The sequence below is a fragment of the Lagenorhynchus albirostris genome, chromosome 9 (genome assembly GCF_949774975.1).
Source record: "Lagenorhynchus albirostris chromosome 9, mLagAlb1.1, whole genome shotgun sequence".
NCBI lineage: Eukaryota > Metazoa > Chordata > Mammalia > Artiodactyla > Delphinidae > Lagenorhynchus > Lagenorhynchus albirostris.
Window position 1 is genome coordinate 460480 of NC_083103.1, and position 19229 is coordinate 479708.

Here is a 19229-nt window from a genome sequence, read left to right on the forward strand (position 1 = left end):
CGCAGGCTCAGTAGTTGTGGTGCACAGGCTTAGTTGCTCTGCGGCATGTGGGATCTTCCCAGACCAGGGCTCGAACCCATGTCCCCTGCATTGGCAGGCAGATTCTTAACCACTGCGCCACCAGGGAAGTCCCTGAGCAGGTATTCCTGCCTATGGGGGAGGGTGGTCCATGCCTAATGCAGATACACAATGCACACTGACGGGAGAGAGGGGGCCAAAGGGCAGAGAAAATGTTTCGTGTTTTAATTTTTATTGTCTTGCCATAAAGTGTGAATTTTATTTCACACTTCTGAACTTAGTACTACTTCTCTGGGGCAGATTCCCAGATGTGGGTTCCCAGAATCAAAGGCCCATCCTGGGGCTCTGGAAAATGAAACCACAGGCCCTGATTTCAGGCCACCTCACCTCTCCCAGCTCCTCCCCAGGCACCAGGCCCAGTTTGACCTAGGAGGGCTTGGAGGAGCAGCCAGGCCTGAAGGGAGGACGTGCACCCTGCGCGCCCCAGGCCTCAGGAGGGCTGGGAAACGGGGGGGCCACCCAGACCCAGGCCCACAGCCCCAGCGGCCCTTTTCATGGTCCCCGAAGGCCTCGGCCCAGATGCAGGGTCTGGGGCGTCTAGGTCTCCCTGTGACTCTGCTTAACCCTCAGCCTTAACTCCTCGCGGGGAGTGGGGGGCGAGGAGCATCCCTGGGGGTGCTTCGCTCCAGGGGGGGCACCGCTCCGGAGGGGGCGCATCACTCCGGGTATCACTGCCCCGAGGGGAGCATCACTGGAGGGGTGATCACTGGAAGGGGGCATCACTCCGGGGTCACAGCTGCGGGGGGCCGCATCCCTCCGAAGGAAACCAACGCTCTGAGGGCACCGCCCCGGGAGCGGGGCACCGTCTCCAGGACGCTTCTCCCGGCGGGACTCGTCACTCCGGGGGCGCCTCCCTGGGGACACATCGCCCCGGGGAGCGTATCGCTCCGGGGTCACCGCTCTAGAGGCGCATCTTCCGGGAGACCTCAGCCGCACAAGTCAGGTACAGCTCCGGGGAGCGGGGGCGCCGTCTCGGGGGCGGAGCCTCGCCCGGGCGCAGGCGCGCAGGCCCGCCCTCCGGCGCCGCGCTCGGATTGGCCGCGCCCGCGGGGAGGGCCCGCGGGGCATTGTGGGCCGTCCGCTCCCGCCACAGCTCGCCATGTCCGGGTCCCCGGTGAAGCGGCAGAGGATGGAGAGCGTGCTAGACCAGCTCAAGCAGTTCACCACCGTGGTGGCCGACACGGGCGACTTCCACGGTGAGGCTGCGCTGGCCCCGAGCTCCGAGAGAGGGGCTTCGTGCGCGCTGAGCGCCGGCCGGCCCCGGGGTGAGGGGAGGCGGGGCGAGGTGCCGGGGGCGCGAGCTTACAAGTGAGGGGCGGGCCGGGCCACCAGGCCTCCCCGGCCGCGAAGTTGGCCCCGGTTCTCCTCGGCGCCTCTTACCCGGTCCCTCCGCTCCCTTCTCCCTCGCCTCCCGCCCTCTTCACCCCGGCTCCCTCCTTCGCCCCCACTGTTCCCGGTACCCCTTCTCTTTCGCCTCCCGCCCCCCTTTTCGCTCTCCCCCCCGTTCCCGGTGCCCCGACCCCTCTTCGCTCTCCGCCCCGCGTTTCCCGCCCCCTTTCTCCCTCGCTCCCCGCCCTCGGCACCCGTGCCCGGCCCCCTTTCGCCTTCGGCCCGGGGCCTCCGTCCTCTCCGCGCTGCTGGTAGCTCGCGGGAGCCCGCCGTGAGCCGCCAGTGCGTCAGGGGACAGTGTCCAAATGCTTTGATTTGGGGAGAGACTCCAGGTCCGCCTTGGAGCTGCGGACCGTTTGTGGTTACACGGGGTAGTTTTGTTGCGCGAATGTTGACCGCTGAGCAGGAACATGAGTTAGTTCTGGACCCAGAAAGACCAGAAACTAAGAATGACACCACCTGCTTTTGAAACCTCGTGTTGCACACACTCTCCACCCCTACCCAGGGGACAGCTGTGCACGCTGGTGCCTGCGGCCGCGTGCGGGCCAATTAGACGTTCACCACGTTGGGCCAAGGAGCTGCGGGGATAAAACCCCATGCGCCGAGGAAAGCAAAGCTTGTCCCAGATTCAGATTTTCCTGGCTTTGAATCATGTTCCTTGCAGGCAGCTGGGGGACTTAGCTCTTCCTCCCTCTGCAGTGGAAACCCAGACTAGGTGAACCTCCATTCTGTTAGGCTGTGAACAATTAAGATTTTCAGGAAAATAATGAAATTCTCTGGGTACGAGTGCTGTGGGGCACACAGTACGGAAGGGACTTCCTCTCTTTTCTGCTTTCTCATGGTGACTTGAGAAACAGGCTTTAATTCCTCTTTGGTAAGAGTAAGTCTTTATCTAGCAGAGTCTAGGAGAGTGAGTAAGCATGTTTAGCTGCTTCAGTATAAACGCTGGAAACAGTGATGGGCTTGAGTCCAACCTGTACTTTAAACCATCTGCCAGAAGGTCCCCGCCTGGTCAGAGCTGGGGGCCCTGGAGATTCCAGCTCCTGCTCACTGGGAGGCCACGGTCTTCTTTCTACCCCCTCCCTCCCTGATTCAGGCCTCTGGCAATGACATCACTAGGATAGAGCATGCTGGAAAAGTGGCGGCATGTATTTCTGCACCTTCTTAGCATGGAATATTTCCCATCTTTGTGAGTTGACAAAGCCCTGGTCTATATTGTTTCCTGTCGGGTCTCACCAGGCAGCAGCCGCAGGATGGCTGGTCTTGTTACACCTGTCAGTGTAGGGCCAACAAGGCAGGAGGGACCCTGAGGAATGCTTGCTTTTTTTTTTCCCCCCCTCTTTCTTTTTAGAAATATCTAAGCCCAAGTGTTGACATTTAAGATTTCTAAGCGAGGGCTTCCCTGGTGGTGCAGTGGTTAAGAATCCGCCTGCCAATGCAGGGGACACAGGTTCGAGCCCTGGTCCGGGAAGATTCCACGTGCCTCGGAGCAACTAAGTCCCTACACCACAACTACTGAGCCTGCGCTCTAGAGCTGGTGAGCCACAACTACTGAAGCCCACGTGCCTAGAGCCCGTGCTCCACAACGAGAGAAGCCACCGCAATGAGAAGCCCACACACCACAATGAAGACCCAACACAGCCAAAAATAAATAAATAAATTTAGAGAAAAAAGATTTCTAAGTGAATGTTAAGAACTTTATTAAAAAATACATTTGTTGATAATGTATATCCATAAATCTTACATAGTTGTAAATTTGTGGGTTTTTTGTTTTATTTTTATTTTTTGGCCGTGTCGCCTGGCATGTGGGATCTTAGTTCCCCGACCAGGGATCAAACCCACGGCCTCCTACATTGGAAGTACAGAGTCTTAACCACTGGACCACCAGGGAAGCTCCTGTAAATTCGGTTTTTGGTCACTTTATGAACTGAAGGTTCTTACCTTCGGGGAGTCGTGGGCCTCTTTGAAAATACAGTCAAAGCTGTGGATGCTCTTCCCAGAACGACGCCCCACACCCGGTTTTGCGTTCAGTTTAAGGGTCCGTGGACTCTGAAGTCCATCTGTTGACCCTAGATAGGTCTTGGTTTTGTTTTGTTTTGTTTTTAATAAAATTATTTATTTTTGGCTGCATTGGGTCTTCGTTGCTGCACGTGGGCTTTCTCTAGTTGTGGCAAGCGGGGGCTACTCTCGGTTGCGGTGTGCGGGCTTCTCATCGCGGTGGCTTCTCTTATTGCAGAGCACGGGCTCTAGGCGTGCAGACTTCAGTAGTTGTGGCACATGGGCTCAGTAGTTGTGGCTCACCAGCTCTAGAGCGCAGGCTCAGTAGTTGTGGCGCACGGGCTTAGTTGCTCCGCGGCATGTGGGATCTTCCCGGACCAGGGCTCGAACCCGTGTCCCCTGCATTGGCAGGCGGATTCTTAACCACTGTGCCACCAGGGAAGCCCCCTTGGTTTTGTTTTTAATTTTGCTAAAAGCTTTATCAAGGTATAATTTTATATGATGAAAGGTACTATTTTCAGTGCATTACTCTGGGTTTTAACACATCTGTGTAAGTTCTGCTCCAGAGTACTTTTTCTTAACTTGTCATTTTGAAATAATTATAGACTTTTAGGAAGTTGCAAAATTAGCCCATAGAGTCCCATCGTCCCCCAGTGGTGACATTTTGTGTGGCCGTGGTGACATCAGAACCAGGAACTTAGCACTAGCATGACACCGTGAACAGGCTTCAGGCCGGCTCCATGTCCACCGGTTTCCACCTGCATAGAGGAGGGGGCATCCCCTGTGGTAGTTTTATAGTTCATAGGTTCTTGTAGCCACCAGGATGGGTAGGACACAGCTGTTCCCCGGCCACAGAGACCTCCCTCGGCCCTGAGAGCCGCCCCCCTTCCCTGTTCCTGTTCTCCATCTCTGTAGTTTTGTCATCAGAAGATACTTTGACAATACTAACTTGCCCAATCAGCTTACTGAACCAGCTAATCCTGGAAGCTGAGTTTGGTGAACGTGAACTCTGTGCTACCCCGTGAGCCTGGGCCACGAGACTCCTTGGACTTCCTAGCCTGGTTACCAAGAAGGTGCTAGTGTTTTAAAGGAGAATACAGACCTGGTGCCGACGACGATGTCAGGCAGCCACTGCCCTTCTTGCTCTGGGCCCTCGGCACCTCTGCTTCCTGGCTTTAGTCTCTGTTGCTTTCTCATCGTGCACGCAGCTGCCTCTTGGCCAGCCTTCCGTGTGAAGTGCGGCCACACCCTGGCTCAGAAGACATGCTTGACTCTGTTTACACGTTTAGGGCTTACAGGGGTTGGCGCGGGTTGCTGGCTGGAAGCAAGCACTCCACTTACTTCCCTGCTTTCCACAATTATTTCCCTATAGCCATCGATGAGTACAAGCCCCAGGATGCCACCACCAACCCGTCCCTGATCCTAGCCGCGGCGCAGATGCCCACCTACCAGGAGCTGGTGGAGGAGGCCGTCGCCCACGGCCGGAGGCTGGGCGGGTGAGTGTGGGTCTGGGCAGCAGCCCTCAGCTGGTCTGGTTGCTTCCTGCCCTCCCTGAGTTTAGTTCTCAGGTGTCTTAGACTCAGGGAGGGAATGCTGTCTGCTTTCCTGTTTCTTTTTGTCAGGAAAGAAATAGCCGACATGTTATTTACACGTAGCAGGCAATACCCATTGTGCGAATACAGTTCACTGAGTTTTGTTTGCAGGAACATGTAGACACCACCCCAGAAGTCCCTCCCCGCTTTTGCAGTCAGTCTCCCCAGCCCTGGCAACCATGGACCTGCTTTCTGGCTTTTTGTTATGTTTTAGCAGTTCTGCTGGAGTGAGATTCATTAGTGCGCTGTCCGATTCATTCTGGTCAGTTTATGCAGTGCTGCAGCATCTGCACCTCCTAGAAGGTTCCCTGGAGCCTCTGCCAGTGACCACAGACTGGCTTTCCTCTCCGTAGATTGGCCTTTGCTGGATGTCATTTTAAATTTTCATCTGGGCGATACAGCTCAGCTGAGAGTGAGCCTGCAGGGAACAGTGGCCTCTGGGAGGAGCCACGCTGGGCTGGCCTGTCCCTTTCTGGTGCTCCTGTGTGCTGAGGTCAGGCGGTGTGCAGGTGTGTGTGAGATGGCTGCTCCTTGCACTGGGCCGCCCTGCCCCCGCCATCCTGGCTGCTTCCCTGTCCCTTCTTGGTATTCCTGGAATCGGTGACAAGGTGGTGCCCTTAGTGGTCACCAGACTGGCCCTGCTCCCGTGTCCAGCCCGTGACACGCAGGCTGGAGATCTTTCTGGTCCATTTTGGAACAGCATCATGTACCTTACTCATCTGCCCAGGCAGCTTCAAAGAGATTGGAAAGACTGTTCTGTTCACGTCCCCAAAGATGAAGGGGTTCAGTTTGGGAGGATGAAACGTGGAGATGGAAGGCAGGGATGGTTGCACCACGATGTGGATGCACTCAGTGCCCCTAACTAGTCACTTAAAAATGGTTAAGATAGGGCTTCCCTGGTGGCGCAGTGGTTGAGAATCCGCCTGCCAGTGCAGGGGACACAGGTTCAAGCCCTGGTCCGGGAAGATCCCACATGCCGGGTAGCAACTAAGCCCATGTGCCACAACTACTGAGCCTGCGCTCTAGAGCCCACGAGCCACAACTACTGAGCCCGCACGCCTAGAGCCCGTGCTCCGCAACAAGAGAAGCCACTGCAATGAGAAGCCCACACACTGCAACGAACAGTAGCCCCGGCTCGCCTCAACTAGAGAAAGCCCGCACACAGCAGTGGAGACCCAACACAGCCCAAAAATAAATTAGTTAAAAAAAGAAAAACCCAACAAACCTCATTAAAAAAAAAGGTTAAGATGGGGCAGTTTCCTGGCGGCCCTGTGGTTAAGACTCTGCAGTCTCACTGCCGTGGCTCAGGTTCAGTCCCTCGTCAGGAAACTGAGATCCTGCAAGCTGTGTGGCATGGCCAAGGTTAAAAAAAAAGGTTAAGATGATAAGTTTTATGCTATGTGTGTTTTACCACAATTTAAAAAAATTATTTTAAGAAAAAAGATGAAGGGAAAAGAATTTGGGAAATGAATAACAGAATTTGTTTTGTAGAATCCTGTGCATTTAAATCTAACAAGCTTCTAACCTAATTTTTTCCCTGGAATTTCAGATCACAAGAGGAACAGATTACAAATGCTACTGATAAACTTTTTGTGCTGTTTGGAGTAGAAATACTGAAGAAAATTCCAGGCCGCGTATCCACAGAAGTGGATGCAAGGTAAGGACGCAGGGCTGACACAGGTGACGCGGGCAGAGGGCGGCAGCTGCTTTCAGTCCGCGGTTCCCCGCGTGGTGCCCAGGTGCTGCTGTGGCTGCTGGTCCACGATGAGCTGCTCGTCTCCGGGTCCTGCTTGAATATCAGTCCTGCTAAGGTGCTCTGAGCTGGGCATGCCACGCACCCCCTGGCTGGCTGCTGGGCACCCCTGTCACGGCCCTGCCCCCGCAGGCTCTCCTTCGATAAGGATGCTATGGTGGCCCGCGCCCAGCGCCTCATCGACCTGTACAAGGAGGCTGGGATCAGCAAGGACCGGATTCTGATAAAGCTGTCGTCTACCTGGGAAGGAATCCAGGCTGGAAAGTAAGTGTCCCCGTGAGGAGGGAGCTGGTGGGGACTGCCCGTCCCGGGTGGGCCTTGGGGAGCAGGCCCCGTGCGATGCCACACGTTGTCCTCATGTCGTCTTCCGTGTACAGAACGTAAGTCGTTTCCCAGCAGCTGTGCTCAGTGCGGAGGAGGTAGAAGCAGGTACAGACAGGGAGCTGCTCTGGCGCCGGCCCCGCAGGGCCATGCACGGCTGTCCTGGAAGCGCCCCTTGTGCACCAGCGGGGTCCCTGTGTTATCTGTTCCCCTCCTGCGACCTTCTGCCTCTGGACGCACCTGTCTGGACTCTTCCGCGTGATGGAATCGTGCAGCACATGGCCTTCGTGTCTGGCTTCCCTTGCTGGGCATGTGTTCAAGGTTCACACATGCTGTGCGTGTGTTGGGGCTGCATTCCTCTGAAAGCTGTTGTTCGCTCGTGTGTATACACTGCATTTTCTGAGTCCATCCTTCAAGGGACGCGTGGTTGTCCTGCCTTTGGTGCTGTCGAGGGTAGTGCTGCTGTGAGCACGTGTGCTCGAGCTCTGGTGCCGTCTCTGGTGGGCGCACACTGGAGGGCGGAGTTGCTGGTGCTGTGGTCATGGTGTCGGCTGTCGAGGCTGCCTTGTGCCCCCCTCAGATGCACTTCTTGACCACCTTTCTGCGGCCAGGCAGCAGAGGTGCCTCTGAAACTGTCCATTGGGACAGGGACTCAGTTGTCACAGTCCACGTCCCGGCATGTTGCAGAGTGGGGCCGGGGCCCTGTTCTCACAGTCGACCCCAGGATGTCACGTGGGTGACTGACTTTCTGCAGGGTGACCCAGAAGGGCGAGGGGGAGCAGTGGGGCCGGGGAGGCCGCGGGCTCCGGGCGGGACTGAGGCAGGATGGCGCTGTGGTCGGAGCTGATTCTGTGACGAGGTGAGGGACCGGGCCTGTGGCTCTCAGGGAACCTCTTGCCTTTGTCCCTGTTTTGAATTGCTGGTTTGATGAAGGAAGTTCTGGTCACCCACAACTCATTAGCCAGAGAGAGCCCTGGTGAATGTTCCAGAGTTTTGTTTTGTTTTGTTTTTAGTAAAACGAACTAATTTCAGCTCCACACATATTTGTTTTTAAATATCTGTTTGTTTATTTTTGGCTATGCCGGGGCTTTGTTGAGGCCTGCGGACTTCTTAGTGGAAGCATGTGTGCAGGATCTAGTTTCCCAACCAGGGATCGAAGCTGGGCCCACTGCATTGAGAGCGTGGAGTCTTACCCACTGGACCACCAGGGAAGTTCCTCCAGAGTTTTTTGGGGGGTTTTTTGTTTTGTTTTTTCTTTAAATAAATTTATTTTATTTATTTTTGGCTGAATTGGGTCTTTGTTGCGTGTGGGCTTTCTCTAATTGCGGCAAGCGGGGGCTACCCTTTTTTGCGGTGTGCAGGCTTCTCATTGCGGTGGCTTCTCTTGTAGACGAGCACAGGCTCTAGGCTCATGAGCTTCAGTAGTTGTGGCACACGGGCTCAGTAGTTGTGACTCGCGGGCTCTAGAGCGCAGGCTCAGTAGTTGTGGCGCACGGGGCTTAGTTGGTCCGCGGCATGTGAGATCTTCCCGGACCAGGGCTCGAACCCGTGTCCCCTCCGTTGGCAGGTGGATTCTTAACCACTGAGCCACCAGGGAAGCCCCAGAGTTGCTCTTGACGAGGATGGGGCGACCCTGTTCCTGCCTTTGCAGTTACTGAATCGCGAGCGTTTCTCGCTGTGTCCCCGCTGTTCATGCCGCCCTCCCCCGCCCACAGGCAGCTGGAGGAGCAGCACGGCATCCACTGCAACATGACGCTGCTCTTCTCCTTCGCCCAGGCCGTGGCCTGCGCTGAGGCGGGGGTGACGCTCATCTCCCCCTTCGTGGGCCGCATCCTCGACTGGCACGTGGCCAACACGGACAAGAAGTCCTTTGAGCCCCTGGAGGACCCCGGTGAGGAGCACTGGGAGGCAGGGGCGGAGGGGTGCTGCGCTGTCTGCTGCCGGCGGCCGGCGTGGCAGCTCCGGGCATGTCTCCCCAGGAGTGAAGAGCGTCACCAAGATCTACAACTATTACAAGAAGTTCAGCTACGAGACCGTCGTCATGGGCGCCTCCTTCCGCAACACGGGCGAGATCAAGGCCCTGGCGGGCTGCGACTTCCTCACCATCTCACCCCAGCTCCTGGGGGAGCTGCTCAAGGACCACAGCAAGCTGGCGCCCACGCTCTCGGTCAAGGCAGGTAAGAAGCCCCCCGCCCCGCTCAAGGCCCCCATGGGGACACCGGTGCCTCCGTCACCTGAGGGTGTGGAGCCTAGAGCCGCAGGGCCAGCCTGCACTCACCTGCTGTCCAGCCCACCTGCCGTGGGGGCCGCGCCAGGGAGGGGCCTTAGGGCGGCTCTGAGCCCAAGGCCCCGGCGCATGCCCTCCCCCAGCCCAGGCCAGTGACCTGGAGAAGGTCCACCTGGACGAGAAGGCCTTCCGCTGGCTGCACAACGAGGACCGCATGGCCGTGGAGAAGCTCTCAGACGGGATCCGCAGGTTCGCCGCGGACGCTGTGAAGCTGGAGCGGATGCTGAGGGTGAGAGCCCGGGGTTACGGTTGGGAGGGGCCGGGGCGGGGCGGGGGAGGACAGCGCACCAGCTCACACTGCCCATCTCTAGGAACGAATGTTCAGCGCGGAGAACGGAAAATAGCTTGGCACCTGAGGCTGGACCAGATATGCCGCCGACTTTGAATTGGGGCCTAATTGCACATATGCCTTGCGACGAATCTTGGATTTTTTTTACTAATCGGAGCGGGGATTAATCACAGATTTCTGATTTTATGTAAAATTCTGCTCAGCGCATTAAAGGTGTCACTTTTCGTTCCGTGTGTGCGTCCTTTCTCGCTGGCTGCAGCCTGGCCCGATGGAGGCGGGGTTGGGTCAAGAGCCCCCTGGGGGCCTCCAGGCAGGGGTGACAGCCCCTCACCTGCTTCTGGGAGCCTGGACACAGAAGGCAGGGACTGCCTGAGCACTTCCTCTGTGTCTGGAGCCCGACGGCCCCGGGGCTTGTAGGCTGTGCTTGCGGAGTTGGGTGGGAGGGTGCCAGGGGCCCGCTGGAGCTGTGCGGGGGCCGGGCCCGCAGAGAGGAGCCTCTGCGTCAGAGCCTCCGGCCGTCCGGACCTGTTAGGACGGCCCCCATGCCTCTGAGCCGCTCCACGCTGCCCTGGGGCGGAGGCACAGGTGGGGCGATGGCGCCACCTTGTGGGGACAGCGTAGCGTGCGCTGAGCAGGACTTCCAAGCCTCAAACCCCGAGCAGACGCAGGGCACAGCTTGTGAAGAGACACTTCACTTGCACCCTCTGGATTTTTCTGGGAAGGGGTTGGTGGGGGGCGGTGACGGGTGGTCCACAGGGGAGCCCCTTCCTCTCCCCTGGGACCAGCCTCTGTTCTTGGAACAGCGAAGCTGGGGGTGGGGGGGACACAGGGTCTGGGTGAGACTGCCTGGGAGCACGAGGTGGGTGGAAGGGGCCCCGGCGGACCCTCCAGGCCTGCGCCAGTGGAGCCAGGTGTCAGGACAGTCCTGTGGGACGCTGCCCTGGGTCTGGCTGAGGGTCAACGGGGAGCCCCTGTGCCCCCCACCCCCGCCCTGGGGGTGCCTGCTGGGCTGGGCTTGTTCCCCATGGCTCCCTGCAGGTGAGTGGGGCTCCTGGAACCCCCGTCTGCTGGCGTTGGAGCAGGTGGCTGGGACTTGCGGTTCTGGAGCTGCCACCCTCCCCAAACGCAGGGGAGTGCTGAGCAGCTGGGGACAGGTGCCACCCTGGGCCACACCCCTCGGGCCACCTAGCCTGCCCAAGCTGCCCCCCCCCATCCTGGTGCTGAGGGGGTGGCCTTGGGTTGGGTGCCATAGCACAGGGACCTGCTGAGGTGGGCAGGGCTTCTCGCCCCCAGCCCCCCAGCTGCCTGGCCAGGTCGGGTCAGGGGGGCTAAGGCTTCCTGCAGCCCCCTCCCCCGAGCTGATCAAAGGGCTGTGTCCTAGGAGGACGTGGAGGTCTCAGCTCACCATCTTGCCTGGCCTGGGGCCTCAGGATGGAGACCGTGGATACCAGTGACGGACATGAAGCCCGCCTGCTCACAGGTACAACCCTGTGCGGCCAGCACCTTAGAACATGCTTGTCCCCCGATCTGCCCCCATTCCCAGCCACAAATGACCGGCCCACACTGAGCTTTTGGGTTTTTCATATCTGTCTGGTTTCCTTTGCTGAGCTTGCTTCCAAGGGTCCACCGCATGGACGTTAATACCGTCCAGTAGTAAGAATGCTCCTTTTATGGAAGCTACAGCTTATCGCGAAAAACACCACAGATGTTCACGCACTGTTTTTGTAGAGTTGTAGGTCTTTCTTTCTCTTGGATAAACCTCAGGGTCTATTTTAAACACCCCGGGAATGTGGGGAGCCCCCGGGGGCACAGGCACCTGCACCCACCCAGTGGCCACCCCAGTGCCCTGGACCTGGCATACCCAGGACCAGCCAGTGGGGCAGACTCAGAAAGCATCAGCGACCAGGGAGCAGGGCTGTGGAGGGGCCCCCGCAGAGCCTGCCTGGGTCTTGGTCTGCACAGTCAGAAGGCGTCATCATTTGAAAAAAACTTTTTGTCCAGAGACGTCCATGACTCCGTGATGTGGCGACTGCAAACGGGATGAACGATGGGGCTGCCTAGGCCCCATGTGTGCACAGAGTAGGCCAGCAGGTGGCAGGGGCCCTGACGCCGGGAGATGCCGGACAGAAAGGAGCACGTGGGAGCATCGCCTCCGACTCGGGCGCCCTGCTTCCTCCTCCTTTGTCCTGAGGGGTTGGATGCGGCAGAGCTAGTCAGGCTGAGACAAGGATGGTGACACACGGGGCCAGAGCGGCTCCAGGAGGCCCCAGCCAAGGGCCACAGGCCAGGACAGGTGCCCTGGGGAAGCTGGAGAGCCTCCAGGCTGCACTGGGACTCGGCTGGCTGGACAGCCACCTGGCATCCCCAGGACTGTCCGCCGCCCCTGCCAACCCAGCCCAGCCAGCCCCACTCAAGGCCTCCTTCCAAGTGGAACTCGGCTCCGTCACATCCACCTTGAAACAGGCAGAGCAGCTGCAAAACCAGGCTCGGCCGTCAGGACCCGAGGCCACCTGGGCAGGGCCATGTGTTGTATCCACAATTAAAAGTGTTTCTCAACATCAGAAGGGACGTGGTGACACTGCAGCATCCACCCCAAAGTCCATCCTGGCCTTAACACGGGGTTGCCATCACATTTGAAACCGTGCACTAGGCAAGGGTTAGGGTGAGAGTGGTTCTTCAGCAGCAGCCAGCGGGCCCCTCCCCACCCAGCCCCCACCAACGCCCAAAGGCCTCGGGAGACCGCAGGGAGGCCTGGGAGGAGCCTCAGCACAGAAGCGGGACCCTGGGATCCCAGCCGGCAGCCACCCAGCTTCCAGGAAGGCTCAGCCTCTGCCCCCCCCACCCCCGCCAGGGTGAATAGGGACGGGCAGAGGAGCCAAGACCCCAGCCCGGACCCCACAGCCGACCCTCTGCGGGGCACTCAGAATGCTCCAGGGCCACCCGGCCGCCAGCGGGCCCTCGGCACTCCCCACCCCTCCCTGAGGAGACTCTGCAGGGTGGGGGGCTCAGCCCCTCCCCCAGAGCCTTCACCCCTCAGGGAGGATCCTCAGAGCCCCCAGCAAGCCAGGCTGGGGTGTCGTGAATACGGGGTTCCCGGAAGCCTGAGAGTCCAGCTGCCTCTGGGGACACCCGGGACATCTGGAGGTGGTGGCATCCGCTGGCGGGCTCAGTTCGGGGCCACCTCACTTCCTGCGGGACGGAGGCCAGGTCAAGGCAAAGGGGCCAGTCACAAGGCAGCGTCCCACCCGCCACCCAGGCCAAGGCCCCTCACCGGCTGCCGCAGAGGAAGAGCAGGTTCTGCACGGCCGGGACGGTGGAGCTGGCGTTCTGGCCAGTGACCAGGTGGCGGTCCAGCACCACGTGCACGGCGTCAGGCTCGCTGGCTGCAGGAGACCCCCGGGGGCCCAGGCCTCAGGCCACGTGCTGGGCCAGCTCCCGAGACCCTCCCGCACCTGCCCTCCCGGGCCGGGGACTCGTGGTCAAGGGCTGGCCCCCGAGGTCCTTTGGACACTCAGCCCCTGCAGGCGGGCCTGGCCAGGGCCCCCACTCACCACTGAAGCAGGCCCCCGCGTCCTTCACGAAGTCCTCCACGACCAGGGGCAGGTGGGCGAAGCCGGGCGCCCGGACGAGCTCGTACACGGAAGGCTGCGGGGAAAGGGCACCCAGGCTCAGGGGGCCACGCCTACCACGTGGGGGCTGCTGAGGGTGGAGGGCCCGCAGCAGGGGCTGGGGCTGAGGCTCTCCCGCCGTGGGGTGGCCTGAGGTGACAAGGCCACCGTAGGGCGGGAGCTGCCTGTCACCGCCTCGCCCAGCATCGGGGCACACGGGTGACCAGAATGAGCCGGGCAGGTGACCTCAGGGCAGAGCCCTTCAACGAGCAGAAGGGCTGGGGGTCGAGCACAGAGCCACGTGAGGGGTGGTGACCGAGGTCCCCCCCAGAGGAGAGCCCCTGCCCCTCTCCTCCTGTCCTCTCCCAGCCACCGGCCAGGCCGGCCCCGTGCAGCCCCCGCACCTAGGCCTCAGTCCTCGCCCGGCAGATCCCCCCAGACCTGCCCCAGGACCCGGACTGGCTCCACGTCCAGCCGGGCCCTCTGCCCAAGTGGCGGCACCGCTTCCTGGACCCGAAAGGAGTGACATACTCAACAGGCATGAAACAAGGCCCCGAAGGGCCCCTGCTCCCCACCCCTGCCCCATGCTGGTAACCAAGAGCCCCAGCTGGGCAAATGACTGCTGCCCCCACCGGAGGGGACCCTGGGCCCCCCAGCAGGCCCCCAGCCAGTCCACCTGCTCTCGATGCATGTGCACATCTTCCATACCCATCCACAGCCCAGCACCCCTGCAGCACTCACCCCCGTGACGCTGTAGCCTTGGAACACCCAGGACCTGTCCTCATTGGTGGCACAGCAGAGGGCGGCAACGCCGTGGCCCACAGCACAGATGGGCTCTGGAAGCAGGGCCAAGGCCAGAGTGAGGCACTGGAAGCCGCCCAGGCCCCTGCCAACATTTCCACTTCCCTGGCTCCCCTCCCCAGATACAACTCAGAACTAGGATTTGTTTAGAGCCCAGATCCCCTCAAGTCGTTCTCGTGGCCAAGAAACAGGTACAAGGAGGAAGTCGGGTGCCAGGCCACCTGTCACACCGGAGCGCCACCACCCTCTGCCCCGCAGAACCACCCGCCTGGCTCCAGGCCCCGACCTGGCCTCTAGGCACCGTGGGCAGCCCGCCTGGGAGACGCCCCCTCTGAATGCGGCGGGGGGAGGCCCCTGGCTCCGAGGCTCCCTCTCAGGGCAGCCTGGCATGAGTGCGTTCCCACGGCTGAGGCGGCCCAGACAATCACTGCCTGGGGACAGGAGGCCCCGTTCCCACCAACAGAGGACACGCCCTAACGAGCGTCCCAGCCCCATCGCAGCCACTTGCCCATCACCGCCAATGCCAGGCCAGGGCAGCACGCCACGTCTCCACAGAGCAGAAGTCCTGCCAGCCTCCGAGCCCAAACCCCACCGGGAACAAAGCCAGCACCCTGCCTGCCCATCTGGGAGGTAAGCATCCCAGCCACGAGCCCCCGAGGGAGCCAGGCAGAGGGACCACAGGGGCAGCGGCCTGATGGGCACAAAGTCGGGGAAGGAGGGATGGGGAAGGAATGCCCCTCCTGAATGTGTGTGTGTGTGTGTGTGTGTGTGTGTGTGTGTGTGTACACATGCCGTCTAAACTTGTCCGCTCACTGGTCAGAATCATGGCTCTTCACACCTACCCTATCTGGCTCCTGAAATGACCGGGCATCTCCAGCAACAAAACCTGAACCCCGCAGTCCATGGCCATCACCTCCCACGCCCCTCACTGGGCATCTCCCCGCCTCTCCTCCCTGTTGGTGGAGCCCCGTTTCCCACGAATCTGCATACACACCCCAACCCCAGTCCTGGGGGCCACCTACTGCTCTCGGAGCGGAAGTGCTGCAGGATGCGAGCCAGGGACCCGCTGCTGGCCAGGTCAGCCAGGGCCCCAGGACAGCTGGGAATCAGGAGGGCGTGGTACCGGGCACCTGGCGGGAGACCACAGCCCAGTCAGTCACAGACAGCGAGGTCGCCAGCTGGGAGCAGGCCCTACACGGCCACCAGCCCAGCTCCTCTCTGCTCCTGCCAGCCACTGTGTCACAGGATTGTGTCACTTACCCCCACGTGGGCTAAGGCTCCCGAGGCTCCCAACCACCTCTGTGTGCCCGCCAACTCCCTCCCCCAGCCCGAGCTGGAGAACTCTGGCCACGGGACGCAGGGCTGGACACGGCCCCGGATGGCCACAGTGCTTCGGGACAAGCCCCTGGATGCTCCAGGAACAGAGTGAGCGAGCGCTTTGGGGCCATGACCCCAGCCGGAACCACCCCCCACCCAGGCCCCCCAGGCCCCGCACCATCGATGGACTCGAGCTTGGCGGGGCTGGCGTAGGCCTTGAGGCGGAAGTCCTGCACCCAGCGCGCGTTGCTCTCGTTCACGTCCACGAAGTCCATGGTCTTCCCCTGCAGGAGCCCAGCATGAGACGCCCCCGCTATTGGCTCAGGAAAATGCTGGCAAGGGCTGGGACTGACAGCAGTGCCTCGGGACAAAGGCACCCGACCACCCAGCCCCTCGGCTTCCTCGCCACACCCAGCCCCCTCCTGCCCCTGAGTGGCCTCAGTCTCCTGCCTCTAAAGTGGAAGCAAGTGTCCCACCCACCTCAGGGTGACCCTTGGTGCAGTGAGAAACACCTGCTGGGTCACTTCTGTGACCCTGAGTTCCACACCATCCAGGGCCGGGAAGTCCTCCCAATGGTAGGTCTGTGCCACCCTCACTCACACGTGACCAAAGGTCTCAGAAAATGGGGAACAAACTAGCTGGTGCCACCGCGGTCCCAGGCCCTCAGCCCAAGCTGGCTCCCAGCTCCTCCCAGGGGGTGGAACACTGTCCTGGAGGAGAGGGTGGCTGGACTTACCCCGGGGGTGGCCACCTGCAGATTGAAGGCGGCGCTGGCCAGTGTGAAGCAGTGGAGGAAGGACTGGGCTGACACGCCTGCGAGGAGATGCAGCCCGGTGGGTGCAGGGCTCCTCCCGGCCCCGGACCACCCTGGGGAGCAGCCCCGCACCCCATCTCACCCCGGGGCCCACCCCTCCCATGGCTGGGGTAGCAGCCCTAGCCCCCCTGGCCCCCCGAGGGGGGCTGTCTCCTCAGCCTGACCACTAAAGGCCTTTCCAGAAGGCAAACCCACGCATGAGGCTCCCTGACACTCTGCTTGTCTACGCCCCGAACCACAGGGGCTGGGCACCAGCCCCACCCCCGATCGCAGCCACAGAGGAGCGGCAGTGAGCGAGGCCTGTGGCCGTGGAGGTGGGGCCGCAGCACGTGTCAGCAGGAAACGCGGTGCACAGGCCGGGGGGACGCTGGCTCCCTTCCTCACCGAGCTCGCGTATCCCGCCTACCGCCCCGGCCCCGGGGCTGCGCGCAGCCTCTTCTGCGCATGCCCAGTCCGAAGGCTCCCGGCCGCTGGGAGCCGAGGCCCCCCCACCAGAGACGCCTGCTTCTAAAGGGACGTGATCTGCATCCCTCCACCTTTATTTAGTCGAGGGACCCAGTCCCGAAACTTCGCCTTCACCTTTATTCACTCTTACAAATTAATACACATTCATCGTAGAGTCCACAGATTGGGCAAAGACGGTCTCCCCAGTTCTGCCCAGTTCCTCCAGCCCTCCCACCTCCACCTGCTCCGCCCCAGGCTCCCCTGAAGGGACTCTGGAGGGCCCGCTCGTCCTGCCCACGGAGCGCAGCCTTGTCAGCGCTGTGTCCCCACCCCATGTCCTCAGCATCCCTTCCCCGTGGCACAGTCAAGCCAGTGCGACCCCTCCTCACCCTTACTGCACTCCGACCAGCCACCTACGTCTTCAGGACTGAACCCCACTCTCGATGGCTCACCCTTGAACTCCCCATGCGGGAGGGGGGCGTCCCTCAGTTCCTCCATCCCTCATTCTGGGGACAGCTCAGGGGCCCTGGGGCTCAGCACACTGTGACCCCATGACCCGCGGCCCTCACTCCCTCGCCCACTTGGGCAGCTACAGAAGTCAAGGCGGGAACAGACTCGGACCCTTGGTCCCAACCCTGGTTCTCCACCTCCCGCCATTCGACCTCGGGCTCATCACTCCTCTGCGATGCAGGCAGCAAGGGGAGGACCCAGGAAGTGCGCCAGCCACCCTCACCGGCTCGTTCCTCCCCTGCTGACCCTGAGCACCCGGGGGCCTTGGGCGAGAACCGGGCCCCACCAGCCACGGCGCCCGCGAGCCCATCGGACTCGTCCCTTCCCCACCCTCGTCCTCCGGGCCGTGTGCCGGGCCGGCGGGCAGCGGGGAGGGTGCGGGGAGGAGACACCACTGCCCTCGCCGCCCCGCCTCCCCGGCTCCCCCAGAGCGGCGGCCCGGCGTACTGACCAGACCCGCCCGCCATCCCCGGTCCTCGTCTCCACAGAACCCCGGCCCGGGCGGAAGCACCCGCGGCGGACGGCCCCCGGCCCCGCCCGCCCCGCCCTCTCGAGCCTCACCTTCGGCGGCGCCGCTGGCCACGAGGAGGCAGGCTGGCCGGCTCGGGAGCCGCTCGGACGCCATGGGCCCAGCCACGGCCTGTGCGGCCTGCGCGTGCGCGGAGCGTGCCAGGGGCAAGGTCAAGGGCCGCGGCAGCCTGGGGGCTGGGCTGAGCCGCGCCGGGCGCATGCGCCATCCCGCCTCCCGCCCCGCCTTTCCCTCCCAGCCCTGGTCCGGGTCGGAGTCCAGGTCAAGGTCCGCCCGGGCCACTCCTCTGACGCCGTCCGCCTCGTGGCCCAGGCGGGCCCGCAGAGAGGTCTGAGCTTGGGCGCGGGGCCGCAGGAGAGGCCTCTGAGGGTCTTCTCGGGCCAGATCCCTCAGCAGCCCTGAGCAGCCCCCTGGCCCGACTCCTAACCGCGGTCAGGAGCACAGTTCATTCCCCTGCCCAAGCCCAGTCCAGGGCCGCGCAGGCCAGCCTGCGAGGGTACGGGTCCCACGTGGCATGTGGAGTTGGGAGGCGCACCCTGCACAGAGGCAGCGGTGCTGGCATGGGGCCTCACAAGCCGGAAGCCTCATTCTGGGTCTGGCAGTGGCCTGCCTCTCCGTGTCTGCCCCCGGGTCCAGTGGGGAGGACGCACACAAGATGACCTGTCATGGTGACTGGGGTGCCCCCCAGGTGGGGTTGCAGTCTCGCTGCCCCTTCCTGAGTGGGTTCCCATCCCAGGGGGCGGCCCCTGTCCCTCACACCCCACCCCCTGCGTTTGAGGTGGGGCCTGTCACTCAGGCCTGGCCTCGGGGCCCACACCTGGGCCAGGTGGCCGTGCACACCTGGGGGTGATGGCGGCTGCTGCAGGGGAGCGACTGGCAGGTGATGACTCCTCTCAGAGCAGATGCAGGAGGGCCTGGGGACCAGACAGATCTGCAGCCAGCAGCCCAGGCCTGGTGACTGTCTCCTGGGAAGGATCTAGACCTGAGAGGTTGGGGCTCCCCCTTCAGAGCCCCCACCCATCCTGCTGAGCCTCATCCCACAGCTCTTGCCCTGGGTCACACCTGAGGTGTAGGCTCACCCACCTCCCCCTGGCATCATCTACATGCTATTCAGGTACCTCCTTGTCCAATAGCGCCTGGGTGGGGCAGGTGAAGGTGGGGGAGGCCTGGGGGCTAGGCACAGGGGCTCTGCTGTTGGGGGTTGTGACACCCTTGAACCTGGGTTCTTGCACTTGTTTGGGACCCTGAGGCACAAGGTACGTGGGGATCACAAGGTCCTGTTGTCCTGCACCAGCATTTCATTCCTGTCTCTGGAACTTGCTCACCCTGGAAGCCAAAGCTGGGTGAGTGGGGGGCCATTCCTGGGGGGCTTGCTGACCAGTGCTTCAGGTCACCCCTGCTTTTGCTCCCCTGGCAACTTCCTCTTTTCAGAGCACGCCTGAGCCTTTCCCTGGGGGCCTTTGCACTTCCTATTCCTACCTCTGGAATGCTGGAGTGCC

The 19229-nt window shown here is 61.5% G+C and overlaps 2 protein-coding genes across 8 annotated transcripts; one reads left to right on the forward strand and one right to left on the reverse strand.

Annotated features, from left to right (window-relative positions):
• Positions 1 to 1127: 1127 nt before the first annotated feature.
• TALDO1 (transaldolase 1) lies at positions 1128 to 9932 on the forward strand. 2 transcript variants are annotated; one of them, XM_060158111.1, is made up of 8 exons: positions 1128 to 1274; positions 4838 to 4961; positions 6607 to 6714; positions 6943 to 7074; positions 8847 to 9022; positions 9111 to 9308; positions 9502 to 9647; positions 9730 to 9932. In XM_060158111.1, exons 1-8 carry the CDS (start codon positions 1178 to 1180, stop codon positions 9760 to 9762), a joined length of 1014 nt encoding a protein of 337 aa, XP_060014094.1. In that variant the 5' UTR covers positions 1128 to 1177; the 3' UTR covers positions 9763 to 9932. The 2 variants fall into 2 exon arrangements, with proteins under 2 accessions (XP_060014094.1, XP_060014093.1); XM_060158110.1 differs by lacking the exon at positions 9730 to 9932 and having other exon boundaries at positions 9111 to 9648.
• Positions 8175 to 17917, reverse strand: GATD1 (glutamine amidotransferase class 1 domain containing 1). Of its 6 annotated transcripts, XR_009542266.1 has the most exons (9): positions 17763 to 17917; positions 16170 to 16246; positions 15612 to 15717; positions 15112 to 15246; positions 14057 to 14151; positions 13259 to 13352; positions 12979 to 13090; positions 12738 to 12896; positions 8175 to 12353 (listed from the first exon to the last, which is right to left on the reverse strand). XR_009542266.1 is itself a non-coding variant. In XM_060158115.1 (8 exons), exons 1-8 carry the CDS (start codon positions 17824 to 17826, stop codon positions 12335 to 12337), a joined length of 675 nt encoding a protein of 224 aa, XP_060014098.1. In that variant the 5' UTR covers positions 17827 to 17917; the 3' UTR covers positions 8175 to 12334. The 6 variants fall into 6 exon arrangements, 5 of the variants coding, with proteins under 5 accessions (XP_060014098.1, XP_060014095.1, XP_060014096.1 ...); XM_060158115.1 differs by lacking the exon at positions 12738 to 12896 and having other exon boundaries at positions 15139 to 15246; XM_060158112.1 differs by lacking the exon at positions 12738 to 12896.
• Positions 17918 to 19229: the final 1312 nt, after the last annotated feature.

What these genes read in the sequence shown, in the direction of transcription:
- TALDO1 (XM_060158110.1), top strand. Translation starts at nt 1,178, where the DNA reads ATGTCCGGGTCCCCGGTGAAGCGGCAGAGGATGGAGAGCGTGCTAGAC. An exon ending in TCCACAGAAGTGGATGCAAG is followed by an intron (nt 6,715 to 6,942) that starts GTAAGGACGCAG and finishes CTGCCCCCGCAG; the next exon opens with GCTCTCCTTCGATAAGGATG. An exon ending in TGAGCCCCTGGAGGACCCCG is followed by an intron (nt 9,023 to 9,110) that starts GTGAGGAGCACT and finishes ATGTCTCCCCAG; the next exon opens with GAGTGAAGAGCGTCACCAAG.
- GATD1 (XM_060158112.1), bottom strand. Translation starts at nt 17,826, where the DNA reads ATGGCGTCCGAGCGGCTCCCGAGCCGGCCAGCCTGCCTCCTCGTGGCC. An exon ending in CAAGCTCGAGTCCATCGATG is followed by an intron (nt 15,247 to 15,611) that starts GTGCGGGGCCTG and finishes GTCTCCCGCCAG; the next exon opens with GTGCCCGGTACCACGCCCTC. An exon ending in AAGGCTACAGCGTCACGGGG is followed by an intron (nt 13,353 to 14,056) that starts GTGAGTGCTGCA and finishes CTTTCCCCGCAG; the next exon opens with CCTTCCGTGTACGAGCTCGT.